General features: G+C 42.5%; 3 protein-coding genes across 3 annotated transcripts; 1 reads left to right on the top strand and 2 right to left on the bottom strand.

The window, feature by feature from the left end:
* Positions 1–1,919: 1,919 nt before the first annotated feature.
* Positions 1,920–3,359, bottom strand: rps25 (ribosomal protein S25). The gene is made up of 5 exons (XM_072457667.1): positions 3,251–3,359; positions 2,704–2,793; positions 2,443–2,626; positions 2,047–2,151; positions 1,920–1,977 (listed from the first exon to the last, which is right to left on the bottom strand). The coding sequence occupies exons 1-4, from the start codon at positions 3,251–3,253 to the stop codon at positions 2,051–2,053; spliced, it is 378 nt and encodes a 125-aa protein (XP_072313768.1). The 5' UTR covers positions 3,254–3,359; the 3' UTR covers positions 1,920–1,977; positions 2,047–2,050.
* A 169-nt stretch (positions 3,360–3,528) lies between these two features.
* Positions 3,529–4,882, top strand: trappc4 (trafficking protein particle complex subunit 4). Its single transcript, XM_072460759.1, has 5 exons — positions 3,529–3,735; positions 3,870–4,044; positions 4,139–4,242; positions 4,551–4,677; positions 4,762–4,882. The coding sequence occupies exons 1-5, from the start codon at positions 3,531–3,533 to the stop codon at positions 4,838–4,840; spliced, it is 690 nt and encodes a 229-aa protein (XP_072316860.1). The 5' UTR covers positions 3,529–3,530; the 3' UTR covers positions 4,841–4,882.
* A 247-nt stretch (positions 4,883–5,129) lies between these two features.
* On the bottom strand, positions 5,130–10,187 carry slc37a4a (solute carrier family 37 member 4a). The gene is made up of 8 exons (XM_072460750.1): positions 9,949–10,187; positions 9,046–9,278; positions 8,067–8,310; positions 7,107–7,262; positions 6,952–7,037; positions 6,357–6,470; positions 6,145–6,283; positions 5,130–6,078 (listed from the first exon to the last, which is right to left on the bottom strand). Exons 1-8 carry the CDS (start codon positions 10,088–10,090, stop codon positions 5,912–5,914), a joined length of 1,281 nt encoding a protein of 426 aa, XP_072316851.1. The 5' UTR covers positions 10,091–10,187; the 3' UTR covers positions 5,130–5,911.
* Between the last annotated feature and the right edge of the window lie 4,358 nt (positions 10,188–14,545).

Below are 14,545 nucleotides of genomic sequence, written 5' to 3'. Positions count from 1 at the left end.
CTCATTCTAATGACCAAGTAAACCATGTCTTACAGACACTAAAATGTGAATGAAACAATCTGCTGTGCTCTGGCGCTTTGTATTTAAATGATCTCTGAACGGATTGGGCCGAGCTAAAAATCTCCTCTGTTTGATGGACAGGTGTGTCTGCTTCTTCCTCTGGGGTGCACTGAGCAGGGAGCACTGAGGAAAGAGGGAGACTCACGGAGCAGGAGCTCAGAGAGGTCACTCAAAAGAGCAAGGCAGTTTGCACGATAAGCAAACAGATCAGAAGGACAGAGAAACTGCAGCATAGTGAAGGTCACCTTTCTGACTGGGAGATGCTGTGAAAAATGGAGGGGTCGTGTCCCCCCTCAATGAATGAGTCCAACATCCATGCTACAAAAAGATCAGCCGACGACTCCTCTGAACCCACCTCTGCCCCATCATCAAAAAACACAAATCCCACTAAACAAAAAACATACCAGTGACATTGTTGTTGATATTTTTGCCCAAGGACCATATCCAATTCCAGGCATGTGGCAAAGGGCCAGGCTCGATCATTGGTCAAACAAATTCTTAAAATTATCTGTATCTTATCACTTTTCTGTAACATATGATCTATTATTTAATTAATTTTATAATCTTTATAAACATGTGAAGACACTAAAACAATAAAACAAATGGAAAGAGTCGCAAATATTTTTGTTTAAAATATTTTTAAACAGGCCGAGGGCCTGATCTGGCCCCTGGAGCTTTGAGCAACATTTATGTAAGTGTGCCAGTAATAGCTGTAGTTCAGCAATAGTTGCCAACTGTAGTCCATGGCAGGGTGTAAAATGCCAGATAATAACAAAGTAATAGCATCAGATAATTTCACACAATTATATTGAATTACACTTTGTTGTATGGTGGTATTAAATGTACCTTTTTACTTGTTTATAAACATGCATTGTCTACTATGTAACTAGTCCTGTTTTTTTCACTTTACAGACTCCATTGGAATTACTTACTGCAAATAAGATTATATTGCTCTAGTGAACAAATGAACGTGAGTGGACAAGGCCAGTGGCTGTGTGGGACATTGGTAGATTTCTCTCCATGTGACGCCTGAGGAGCAGCAGGAGGGTGCATCTGTCAACTTAGAACATTGCAGTTTGTTTTATGACGTGCTCCTCAAGGTGCTGTGCAGTAAGGTATGACATTAATCACAGCTTCTGTTTTCATGCCTCGAGAGTGCCAGCTTTCATTCACAATGATAGTTAAACAATCCTTAAAATGTTTCCACTTTAAAAGGAATTATGGAGATTTTTTTGCCACCAAATCTTAACTCATTTACTCATGGCGTGGACAGCTAAGTAGTTTATTCACATGTCAACCATAGGATGCACCTATTGCACACCTGCAGGCTCGTCCCCAGCATAGCAGCACGTTTCCCTGGCTGCACATCCGTGGTTCATATGCCGGTGTTTATCCTTCAATGTACAGTACAAAAATGACACTGTTTGAGCTGCTCAGAAGAGACGGAATTCTGCGGAGAAGAGATGCGATCTGTCGTGGGTCGCTTGAGTTCTCAAATTGGTGAAAAATGCTATTTATTCAGCAACAATTGGAAAAAAAGTGAACTGCTTCATTGATGCTGTACAAATCAGGAAGTGGATTTTAACTCTTAAACCTCACTGGGCTTTATATAAACCAGGAAAGTCCAATGAGATTAAGACTTTCAGGACAGTCCTGACCAGATGGAAGCCTAATGTACATTTCTTGGACAGAAAGTCTCAGTGTGAGGGCAAGAGCACTAAGGTCTAACTGCTGCCCAACATCATTCCATCTTTTTAATTTGTACACTTTTATGTCTATGTAACTTGGTAGGTTTTATGTCAGAAACCTGCATAAGGTTACATTTCTGCATTAATATAAACAAAAAAAATGAGTGAACAGCACTTTTTTTTACACTTTTATTAACCACATTATACAAATGGCCCAGCTTAAGAAAGCCTAAAAGAAAAAGAAAAAAGTTAAGTATACTTTAAATTCAAATGTCCATTCAAAAATTTGAATATTTACCTGCTTATGCCTTCTCAGCAGCAGCCGCCGCCTCTTCATCTCCTCCCTTGGTGTTTCTTGTGTAGATGAGCTGTGCTCTGTGTTTTGAGACCAGCTTGATCATGCCTGGATGACAAGGGGGCAAAGTAATTTACATTATTCAGCTTTTATTGAAAGCTCTAGGTCATTAAAGAATTTTCATATTAATAAATAAAAGATCAGGCTTAATAGACAAGCGCACCAGACAGTCATAATCCCAAAAGCAGAACTATTTATTCACTCTCTAAAGTATGACTAGGGAGACCTTTTCACGTTAACACAGCATCCACTATTCAAAGGGAATATTATACAAAATATCTTAACTCCAACAGCATTGTCCAACTGATACTCGGTAGTTCAAACATTCCCCAAACTCACCTTTAGCCAGCAGCTCTTGGAGGGCATTCCTTGCCAGAGAACCACGGATCTTCAGCCTCTCAGACACTACAGCAGGGGTGATGAGCTTGTAGTTGGGGACTTCTTTGTACAACTTCTCGTAGGTTGCCTTGTCGAAGAGGACCAGGTTATTGAGCTTATCCCTCACTTTTCCCTTGGACCACTTCTGCTCAGAACCAAACAAAATTGAAGTTAGTAAATGCATGCAAATGCATTAAGAATTAAAACAAAAACAAACGGCACCTTCTTCTTGGCCTTGCCTCCTGATTTGTTGACTGGGTCCTTGTCCTTCTTGGACTTCCCAGCGTCCTTTTTCTTGTCTTGCTTGGGAGGCTGCAAATACAAACAAACAAACATGAATCAGAATTGCTCTATTGTTTTACATGGCATGTCAGCAAAATGTCCCCGTGCAAACATTTAGAAACAGTGATACTAAACGGCATGAGCAGAATCTAATCGGAAAACAATCTGAACTCAAGTCACATATTATGCCAAGACAGACAAGAAAAGTGATCCTGAAACAAAAACATGCTCATGTCAAAGCTAGAGTTTATTTACTGTTCATTCTTTCACAGCAGCTCCACTCCGGCACATGAAAGCGTGGCTGAGAGAGGGCCAGGGAGCTAATCAGCTAGCCGGGTAGAATCTATAGTCACGCTGCTTTTCTAATGTTTTTACAGACACGTAACATACACTTTAATAGTATTTATTATTCCGAACGAGTTCATCTTTAGACAAAGGGGGACTTAACGCAACATATCCCCAAATCCTCTCTGCTAACTGTGCTCACCATGTTTCCTCGTCAAGATGTCGGAGCGAAAGGAAGTAGGTCCGTGCAACAACCTCTTAGAAACCCCGTGTATACGGAAGTGAGCTCAAAGCGAATGGGAAATGTAGTTTTTTTGGTTAACATAGAAATAAATATTTATATTAGACCACCAAAAACGCCTTGTAAAAGTCATTAAGCTATAGTTGAATATTCATAATGCCCTTTAAAATGAAATTATTCTGCGAGGCACACATTTATGCTGGTTTCGTACTGCACAGTTTTGTGTGTCACGTGACACTCTATGACAGCTCGGTTGCTGTTCTCCGCAAAGATGGTGATCTTCAGTGTTTACGTTGTGAACAAGGCCGGCGGTTTAATTTACCAGTATGACAACTACGTCCCAAGAGCTGAGGCGGAGAAGACATTCAGCTACCCTTTAGATTTAGTGCTGAAACATCACGATGAGAAAGTGCTTGTTTCTTTTGGGCAACGCGATGGAATTAAAGGTAACGCTGGTTAGCACTGGTTAGCCTAGCCTAATGTAAAGTAATACAGACTACTACTCAACTCTCTGTATACATTTTACCAGTTGTGACCTCGTTCGTTCTTGCTATTTATGGTGCAAATGTTATGTTTCTAGTTGGTCATGCAGTGCTGTCAATAAATGGAGTGGATGTTGTGGGCAAGAGCACTGCAGATGGAAAGGACATCCTTGAATTCCTCAAAGACTCCTCAAATTACCCTGTATCCATTCGGTTTGGACGATCCAGGTTGAGTTCCAATGAAAAACTGATGCTGGCCTCCATGTTTCATTCGTAAGTTAAAGTCATCATCACATCACATCACTAACTGGGATAAAGTAGAATGAGTTCCTTCATTGAACTAGTTTGATATTATGTGTGTTTTTAGGTTATTTGCCATTGGGTCACAGTTGTCTCCAGAAGTTGGCAGCTCTGGGATTGAGATGCTAGAAACAGACGTCTTTAAATTGCACTGCTTTCAAACGCTAACAGGTAAGAAAAAATGAAAATAAAATGCTTACAGGTAGTATTTGTGATCCAGTAAACCGAGATGGTAGAGTGGTCATCATGCATATTGTGTATTTGAGCATATTATTTTACGTTTGAGCAAAATCGTCAGTATGAACACTGATTATATCAATAAGAATACTGATTATATCAATAAGAATACAAGTATACAAGTAAACGATTAAAAAAACACAACATTTCACAACACTCAAATTACAGACAAAAAGACAAGACAAACGATCCATCTTGGTCAAATGTATCATTTCACTGACTGTCTTGAACGTCTCACCCAGGTATTAAGTTCATTGTGTTGGCGGACCCTCGGCAGTCTGGAATTGATGCACTGTTGAGGAAGATTTATGAAGTTTATTCAGATTTCGCTCTCAAGAACCCCTTTTATTCCCTGGAAATGCCGATAAGGTAACTGCAACGTTACAAAAAAAAAGTTCACTGAAGCTGTTAAATATTTTAAGAGATATTCACTTTTCAATTTTTAATTTTCAGGTGTGAATTGTTTGACCAGAACTTAAAGAGTGCCCTTGAAGTTGCAGAGAAGGCTGGGAATTTTGGAACAGGATCATAAATATATACAATCGAATGCCTCTTGTTGTACAGTTTTCAATCTTCTCGTTCTCATGAATTTCTTTTGTTTATCCTGTGAAAAACACTGTAAATACAAAATTTTTATATATGTTTAATAAACATACCAAATACATGAATTTATTTAGTCATAAATATATTTAGAAATGTATGGAAATGATTAAGTCACATATTTTCTGTGGGACCTAATTTTATTCTTCATAATTTACTTGTTTAATTGTTCCCAGAACATAGAAAGATTAGTTTTTTTTACAAACATCATGGCATATACATTTATATTATTAATAATTTATTCTTCACTGTTAACAATAATATTTTTGCATCACATGAAGTATCAAAGTTTCTCAAATCCATTATACATACATTTTACCAAAATCCTACATTTTCAATTCAACACTCAATCCATTTACTCAAATAGGAAACATTTCACATCATCACTTAACATCATCATAACTATTGAAAGTAACATTTTATAGTCAAAAGTTCTACCCTTTTATAGTACTTTTGGAGGGAAAGTTGTGAAGCACTGTAGTTGCAGTAAAAATGTATTCCTGAATGAGAGATTAAAGGTTGAATGGACGATTTTTTTGACCCAAATCTGAGTCTTATTTCCTCGTGACGTGGCAGGATTAATTGGCAGTCCACGCATCAATCATAAAACGCACCTACCGCTCACCTGCAGCTGCGTGCGGCTCGTCCCCACTTTTAGCGTGTCTAAGCGCATTGATCTATCATAATATAGTTCCCCTCAGTGTACAGGACAAAATGAAGATGGAGAAAGACTGTTGGAGCTGACTCAGAAGAGACGGAAATCTACAGGAGACGAGAGATACGATGCGATCTGTCGCGCTAATAAACAAACGTACATGTGTGTTGTATCAGTCCACACGGGGGAGTGCGCATGTGCACTTCCGCCTGCGTTCTCAAATCGCCGAAAAATCGTCCATTGCGCCTTTAAGTTCTACTATTGTCCTGAGAAAATAACACGAGTACAAAAATATAAAAACACTAGGAAAATGTTCCTTTGGTCCATTGTAGGTATTAGAGTGATGCTTCAGTCTGCTTTCTTTGGCAAAGCACCCATCTTGGTTTGAATATTACGCAGTAGGAAGTATCCGACAGTACAGAGTCCGATGGTGACCTCTGCCACCCAGAATGCCGTTTCCCAGCTGTGGTGTTTGGCGATGGTGCTGAAGGGTAAACCGGAAAGGAAGCCCCCAACTGCAACAAAAACATGAGTGTAAAACATGTCTAGTGAATGCAATCAACTCAAATTATGTCACTTACTGTTGGCCATGAGGGAAACAATAGCGTGCGATGTACCGCAGTAATTGGATGGGGCGCTTTCATTGGCGATAACTCCAAATAAAGAAATTGGTCCATAGGAGGAAAACCCAAAAACTGCGCCTAGAGTAAGAATCCAAATCTGAAAAAGAGGAAACGTGTCTGTATAACGCTACTATTGGCAGTACAATAAATATAAGAGAGAAGTCAAGTACCTTGGAAGTGTCAGGGGTGACTGTGACTCTGAAAAGGAACATGGACACATACATTCCCGCCATCATCACCAGGAGAATCAAGTGACGGGGATTGCCATAAATCTTCATGCCTTGCTGTACAAAGAGAATCATCAATGAGCATCACAGTTTAAAAATCATAATCCTTTAAATGTAATTGTCATGTTTTGTTATTCATGTTAAAAAACTATTGGGCAGGGTGAGTGCAAATAAATAAAGTACACTTTGTTTCTCCATCTCAGTGGTGGAGGAAGTACTACATTTAGCTACTTAAGGCAGATTTTGGGAATTGTGTTGAATATAGTGATTTTGAAAAAGAACTGTGCTGAACTTCAGTCGACAGGAAGACATTTAAATCCATTTCTTCAATTTTCTTTTTTGTTTGCTCAATGAACTCAAAAAACACACCTCAAAACCATAAGAAAGGTACTTTCTACTCTTCAGTCAGGTTAAAAGAAAGTATAGATGCCTGTTCTCAAATGTAGTGGAGTAAAAGTAAAACGGATCCACTGTAAAAATAAAGCACACAGGGCTAAAGAGTTGACTTTACTTTTGTAGTTTGTTACTTTCCACTTACTTTAGCCACAGCTTTGTCAGAGAAGTATCCTGCGGCGATACTGCCCAAAAGGCCTCCCACCTCCAGAGCACTGATGTAAGAGCTACCTATGGAGGAAAACTCGTTAGAAACAACATTCACCAACTGCATTTTAGCCACGCTGCAGTGTACCTTACCCATGAGTGTGGACTGGCCCTTGTCTTGGATCAGAAACAGCTGGCCCCAGTCACTACATGCAGTTTTAACTCCAAACACCACCAGGTAGGACACCGACAGCAGCCACAGGTACGGAGAGAGCAGGAACTCAGACAACGTGCTTTCACTGGAGGGGCCTGCGGAGGAGGTCATACAGTGCAAGCCGATGTTCAAGTACATACATCTGATACAGAGGTGGATTATGTACATGTATCGTAAAATACTGAACAAGTAAACAGATTTCTTATTTATCTTTATAAAGGGTGCATGTTATTGGAACACGAGGGGCTGTCTCAGATCAGAGTCCAAAGAACACCTGACCTTTAGAACATACACGCGCTGCATAAACGCAGCACATGCACTGCAGATGTTTAAATGAGCTTGCACCGAGCATGGGAAACAAATTAAATGTAATGATCCTGGCAATTTTAAAATGGCCATCTCCATTGATTGTCAAAATAATACAAGTTTCATATCTTTATCATTTCTGAATAAAGGCAAATTGAACATTAAAAATGTGCAGCTGCTTTTTAATATTACTTTTAATGCAGCTGAGTTCAAGGCATCTAATTTTGTTTGCAGTTAGATTAGCTTATCTTTATTGTTCTGTCTTACTGCAAGGTTATGCAGTGTATATTTTGTCTTGAGTACTCCCTAAGCAAACAAATACATCAGTTTACTAGTATATTGTCAATAATTACAATTATATTTTCTTGTTTTAATGATATTGATGTACAAAACACTAAAACATTCTTAAAGATATAAAATGGACTTGAAAGAACATTTTATATTCAAATACTATGTAGTGGCCCCCTGTAAGTGCTTGCACCCGTACCACAGGTTTGGAAACACTGACCTAAATAATGTTAAGTGAGCCCATTTATCTGATTTTGACTGAATGAAAATGAAAACTGCCCCGTCAAACTGTACATAGGCCTCACCTCCTTTGCTCTTCTTGGCCGCTGCCTCTATGTTGGGCAGCCCCACGTCTTTGGGCTCGTTCTTGATGACCAGCAGGCACAGGACGGACACGAACATGCAAGTCATCCCAGACACCGACAGAATGGTCCTCCAGCTACAGCTCTGAGCCAGCACCGAGGCGATGATGGGACCCACACTGCCGGCCAGGTTCATGCTGCAGGACAGGATGGCCCACCACGTCCCGAACTGTGACGGCTCAAACCACTGCAGGGACACAAGGCCATCAGTGAGAACTCTGATTTATTAACCATCCTGTAAGTGCAAAGAACACATTCAATAGTCTAATAATACCTGCTCTTACACCCAATTTAAACCTATTATAAGATACTACATGATAGCTAAAAGGCTTTATTATTGGGATATAAATGTTGCAGGTATGACCTTTTGTTTTGTACTGAATGTGACCTACATGTGATTTCCAAAGGGTTTGTTTACTTGTCAAAAAGAAAAAAAGATATATAAACCGCTGAAATGGGCTCTGTTTTTAGGAATAGTGTTTCCACATGGTTTACAGCACGTCACAGAGGCCTAGAGAATATGAAAAAGGAACAGCAAACTTTATATTGCCCAACAAAGGGAAGTGGCCCGCCTTGACATGGCACTTTATGTCTGTGCAGCACTTTGGAAACATTTATAAAATGTGCTGTATACATATTTCTATACTATTTTTACACTGTTTTGGATAGTGCAGTAGAATTTAGATTCACTTCCAATTTGGCATGGAAATCTAATGTATTCCTATATATTGTAATATCACTTTTACATTAATGATTTGTAGAGATTATAAAATGGCAGCGGTTGCCCTATAGCATAAGCATAAAGAACGTCCAAACAGACTTTTGAATATTTTGAGGGTAAATGTGCCCTTCAGCCTGTCAAAAGCAGTGGGTGGGCTTCAGATAAATCCCATGGTATAGATTCAGCAAACCAAGTGAGTACCTTCCGCAGCACCCGCCCACAGGGAGGCCAGCCCAGGCCCTGTCCCAGGCCGTTGAGGAACCACAGCGTGGAGAACGCAGCCACAGTGGAGGACCAGGAGAAGACCACGTTGATGCCCCCCACGAAGAAGAGGCCAATGGAGAAGAGCCAGCGCGCACTGAGCTGATCTGACAGCACACCACTGATGAACTTACTTATGGCATAAGCCAAGGACTGGCTGCTGGTGATCAGACCTGAGGAAATGTGACGAGGGGAATACAAATCATTCTTAAGCTGTGTTTTTATTACTGTAAATGTTTTATAGAACACAAAACATCTTTATTACTTTCATTCATCCCCAAGAGGAAATCATTTTTGTTACAGACATGCAGCTAACCAGCAGAAAAAATACGGTTATCAGAAATAAAGTAAAGAAACTAAAAATAAATGTAAGTATCACAGTAAAAATAAAATACAATTTAAAATACTAACTTATGTTGTTAGTATTTTAGAGCTTAACTACTTATTTGACAGAATTGTAATTACATTTATATATTTGTTAAAATCAAAATGAAGAATAACATTTTGAAATAACTGTTGTTATTGGTGTCCTACTTTTTGATCAATAGAGCATTTGTATTTGTATTTAGAGACATTTGTGGTTGTAGCTCTCCTACAAGAGGTTACTTATTTGTCCTTTGGCAGAATATCAGAGAAGAATCCATTTACTCTTTGAGAATTTTTATAGAGTGTAGTAAAGCTGTATCATGTCAAGCACAATTTGTAGTAGTAAAATTATGAATACATAAAATAAAATAACATCTTCGCCTACAAAAATTACTTTTTAAATGAAAGTTTCAGGTCAGGTTACATAAGTATTTGTATTATGAACGACAACGTTTTATGTAGCTTTACACAACGTACCCAAGTCATCTTTGTCCATCTTAATCTCCTCCATGACAGTAGGCATAACGAAGGAGAACGTCTTCCTGTTGAAGTAGTACAGAGTGTAGCCGACAAACATGGCCAAGAATATTGTGCCGCGGTAGTATCCGTAGTCTGCCATGAGTGCACACTTTGTGTTTTACTCTAAAAAGAAGAAAAACAGAGATAGTTGGACACTCGCTGACAGGCTGCTGCTGCTGCTGCTGCTGCTGCTGCCTGTTACACTGAACTTTGCTTCAGGATCCACAGGCGCCTGTTGAACTGCTCCGGTGTTTATCTCTAAAGGGAGTCCTCAGAATGATGAGATTAATGATTTACTGTGTGCTCCAATAGTCACCCAGGACCAGGGGGAGGCTGCTGTCCAAATGACCACGCAGGCGATGCAAACAAAACAAATATTTTCTACAAGGAGAAGTTAAAGCTGAGGAGATCTTACTGTTACTTTTTTGTATTATAATTATTTTTAAGCTGTTAATATGACACTTTAATTATTTGCTTGTGCATGTATGTTAATGGACAAGTAATATAAGGCTAATTTCCATCAGTTTTCCCTCTTATTAACAGCCCAGTGACAGGCCCTGGGGGAAAGGTCCTGAAGGTGTCTCATGTCCCAGTCAAAGTCTCATACTGGGAACACGACACATACTGTACCTGTATCAGAGCACAGTCACATGATACGTCACAGTCACATGATACGTCACAGTCACATGATACGTCAGGATCCGCCACACACATTTGAGTCACAGAAAGGTCTCGCCAACACCAACTGCAGAAGAAAATCATTATTAGCCCTAAATAACCAGGAGAGGTGGGTTGTTTTGGGTAATTGAGCTTTTCTGTTAGACTTTTAAACCTGTATGGGTAGTTAACTACTATAGAGTATAATTTTAGCAAGTAATTGTAATTAGATACATTTAAAAATAAGGTAAATGTCAAAGTTAGTTTATAAAGCACACTTACAACTTTAAAATGCCAAAGTGCTGCACAAAAAAGTTCAAATAAAAGGAATGATTGAGTCCTGTACAAGTTCCTAATCCACAGCTGTCTCAACGTCCCTCCATCGACTGCTCTGATTGGCCACAGCTCAGAGAATATGCAGATACCACACCATGATTCTCTATGTGGGAACATCAGGGGCTTTAGCCACAGAAAAAAAGAGTATGCTAGGCTGTGAGTTTGAATCCCGACTCCAACAGTTTACTGCATGTCCTCCCTTCTCTCTCATCCCCAGTTCACACTGTCCTTTCCTGTATAATAAAGCCTACGGGCAAAACAAAAATCTTAAAAAAAAAGAAAACTAAGCTAGTTTTGCTCCAAAAACAGAAACCAGTAGGCCTGCTTACTGTTCTCTGATCCTGACTGTCCAGCAGTGGGTGCTATTGTGCCTCTGCAACCCTAGTTCCCAGTTATGACCACACCCGTGCAATATTAATATCTTAATAATAATCTAAAATGATTTTGTTTGTGTTGAAAACCGTGAACCGTTTTCTGCCCCTTTCAGATGTCGCCCTTCGGAGAACTGCAGTTCACTTACGTAAACGAGCAAAGAATTGACAAAAAATATTTGTTTCCAAAATGACCACGCAACGCTGCCGAAACAAAACTGCAGAAGTAAGTAAAGAGCAGTGGGCGTGTGTCGTAGGGAATCTGGAGAGCAGTGAAAATGGAAATGGCAATTAACAAGCACTGAATACAACTCTCACTGGGCTATTTGCGTGTTAGGGAACCTGCCTGGATAGAGGGGGAGAGGGAAAGAGGGGGAGAGGGGGAGAGGGGGAGAGGGAGAGAGGGAAGGAGAGAGGGAGAGAGGGGAGAGGAGAGAGGGGAGTGGAGAGAGGGAGGGGAGAAGGGGAGAGGGAGAGGGGGGGAGAGGGAGAGGGGGAGAGTGGGGAGAGGGGCAGAAGGGGAGAGGGAGGGAGGGACAGAGGGGAGAGGAAGAGAGTGGAGAGAGGGAGGGGGAGAAGGGGAGAGGGAAGAGGGGGAGAGTGGAGAGAGGGGAGAGGGAGAGAGGGTGGGGAGAAGGGGAGAGGGAGAGAGGGGAGAGGGAAGAGGGAGCGAGGGGAGAGTGGAGAGGGAGAGAGGGGAGTGGAGAGAGGGAGGGGAGAAGGGGAGAGGGAGAGGGGGGAGAGGGAGAGGGGAGAGTGGAGAGGGAGAGAGGGAGGGGAGAAGGGGAGAGGGAGAGGGGGGAGAGGGAGAGGGGAGAGGGGGAGAGGGGCAGAAGGGGAGAGGGAGGGACAGAGGGGAGAGGAAGAGAGTGGAGAGAGGGAGGGGGAGAAGGGGAGAGGGAGAGGGGGGAGAGGGAGAGTGGAGAGGGAGAGAGGGAGGGGAGAAGGGGAGAGGGAGAGGGGGGAGAGGGAGAGGGGAGAGGGGGAGAGGGGCAGAAGGGGAGAGGGAGGGACAGAGGGGAGAGGAAGAGAGTGGAGAGAGGGAGGGGGAGAAGGGGAGAGGGAGAGAGGGGAGAGGGGGAGAGTGGAGAGAGGGGAGAGGGGAGAGGGAGAGAGGGGAGTGGAGAGAGGGAGGGGAGAAGGGGAGAGGGAGAGGGGGGAGAGGGAGAGGGGAGAGTGGAGAGGGAGAGAGGGAGGGGAGAAGGGGAGAGGGAGAGGGGGGAGAGGGAGAGGGGAGAGGGGGAGAGGGGCAGAAGGGGAGAGGGAGGGACAGAGGGGAGAGGAAGAGAGTGGAGAGAGGGAGGGGGAGAAGGGGAGAGGGAGAGAGGGGAGAGGGGGAGAGTGGAGAGAGGGGAGAGGGGAGAGGGAGAGAGGGGAGAGAGGGAGGGGAGAAGGGGAGAGGGGGAGAGGGAGAGTGGAGAGAGGGGAGAGGGGAGAGGGAGAGAGGGGAGAGTGGAGAGAGGGGAGAGGGGAGAGAGGGGAGAGGGGAGAGGGAGAGAGGGGAGAGTGGAGAGAGGGAGGGGAGAAGGGGAGAGGGGGAGAGGGAGAGTGGAGAGAGGGGAGAGGGGAGAGGGAGAGGGAGAGAGGGGAGAGAGGGAGGGGAGAAGGGGAGAGGGGGAGAGGGAGAGTGGAGAGAGGGGAGAGGGGAGAGAGGGGAGAGGGGAGAGGGAGAGAGGGGAGAGTGGAGAGAGGGAGGGGAGAAGGGGAGAGGGGGAGAGGGAGAGTGGAGAGAGGGGAGAGGGGAGAGGGAGAGGGAGAGAGGGGAGAGAGGGAGGGGAGAAGGGGAGAGGGGGAGAGGGAGAGGGAGGGGGAGAAGGGGAGAGGGAGAGAGGGAGGGGGAGAGGGGGAGAGGGGGAGAAGGAAAGTCGGCATCAGTCACCTACCGAAAGCATTCCGCACTGTCTGGCGCACTTGATGGGTTTGTGGAGTCACCAAACCAAAGTTACAGAGTTGCAGAAGCTAGCAAGTTTCAGTGGTAACGTTAGCTGTTTATTACGATGCCTTCTGATATCCCTCGACCACATCTTGGATCTTTGACTTCTGCGGAGTCGTCCTGAAGTTTGCTATAGTGTTTACACTGTTTACGTGGTGAGCTGCTGTCAGGGTTTGTGAGCGCTGAGCCCGCCCCTCTGCTCTGTGACGCCTGCGCGCCTGAGCCGTGACCACGCCCAGCCATTGGAGATGGAGCGCCCTCTGTCGGTGGCTCTGTGCATGTACAGCTGTCTGGTATCCACCAGTAGAGAGCAGCAAAACTCTGCTCAACACCTGCAGTGAACTTGCTGTCTGTGAAATCTAACGTTTAAACGACTTTACTGCTTTAAATAGGTAATATACTGTAGCCTATAACACGTATTTGTGATAGTAGCATATGGGCTATTTTTGTGGACTCCTAATTTTAAACATTCAACAATAATAGTCTATTTTTTATATCCAACAGGACAGAGGGAGTGATGAATTATTTACTTTAAAAGGATTACGACTCAAGTAGAAGTAGAAAGCACTGACACAAATAATTATTTAAGTAGGAGTAAAATTATTGCTAAAAGTGTCTTCTATTCGACTGAATATAAATAAAGTTTAGTTAAAACCCCAGTGTGAAAAACTGGTGCTTTAAATTATGGCAATTAAAAACATTATGGCAATGAAAAACGTGTGTTCTTAGAGTGAGCGGGCTTTCATCGCCACAAGCCTGACTCCTGCTTGTTTCATTTGCTATAGCGCCCCCTACCCATTGTGTGAAAAACTCAACATTGTCTGATTTGTTTGAAACTACGTCGTATGAAACACTTTTTTCACGCCATGAAAAAAGTGCATTACAGATATTGTGTCTTTACACAATTGGCCAGCAGAGGCGCAATTAATGCCTTCACTTCCTCTTCCTCTTTTATTTTGATGGAACATTTCCTCCCGGGAAATGCAGTTTTTTTCTGTTTAGCTGTAATATCCCACAGTATGGAATAAAACGTGTCTATCTGCATGAAGAATGTTCCTAAGTATGGTTTTAACTTTCTATTGCCATGGAATCTTGCAGGTGACTTTCAGAAAAATACTGTTGCTTTAAATGGTGTAATAGACTAGACCAATTTTAAACTACCATGAGAGATTTTGTTTTGTGTGGCTCAAATCTGTTGTGACAGCCTTTACTTTCTACGACTAGTTTCAGAAAGATGTTCTAAATAGGGATGTCAAGA

Source organism: Eucyclogobius newberryi, unplaced genomic scaffold (assembly GCF_026437365.1).
Source record: "Eucyclogobius newberryi isolate DKJ021-1_F unplaced genomic scaffold, fEucNew1.0.hap1 SCAF_10, whole genome shotgun sequence".
Lineage (NCBI taxonomy): Eukaryota > Metazoa > Chordata > Actinopteri > Gobiiformes > Gobiidae > Eucyclogobius > Eucyclogobius newberryi.
The sequence above is the reverse complement of the archived record's forward strand: the minus strand, read 5'-3'. Positions and strand labels throughout refer to the sequence as shown.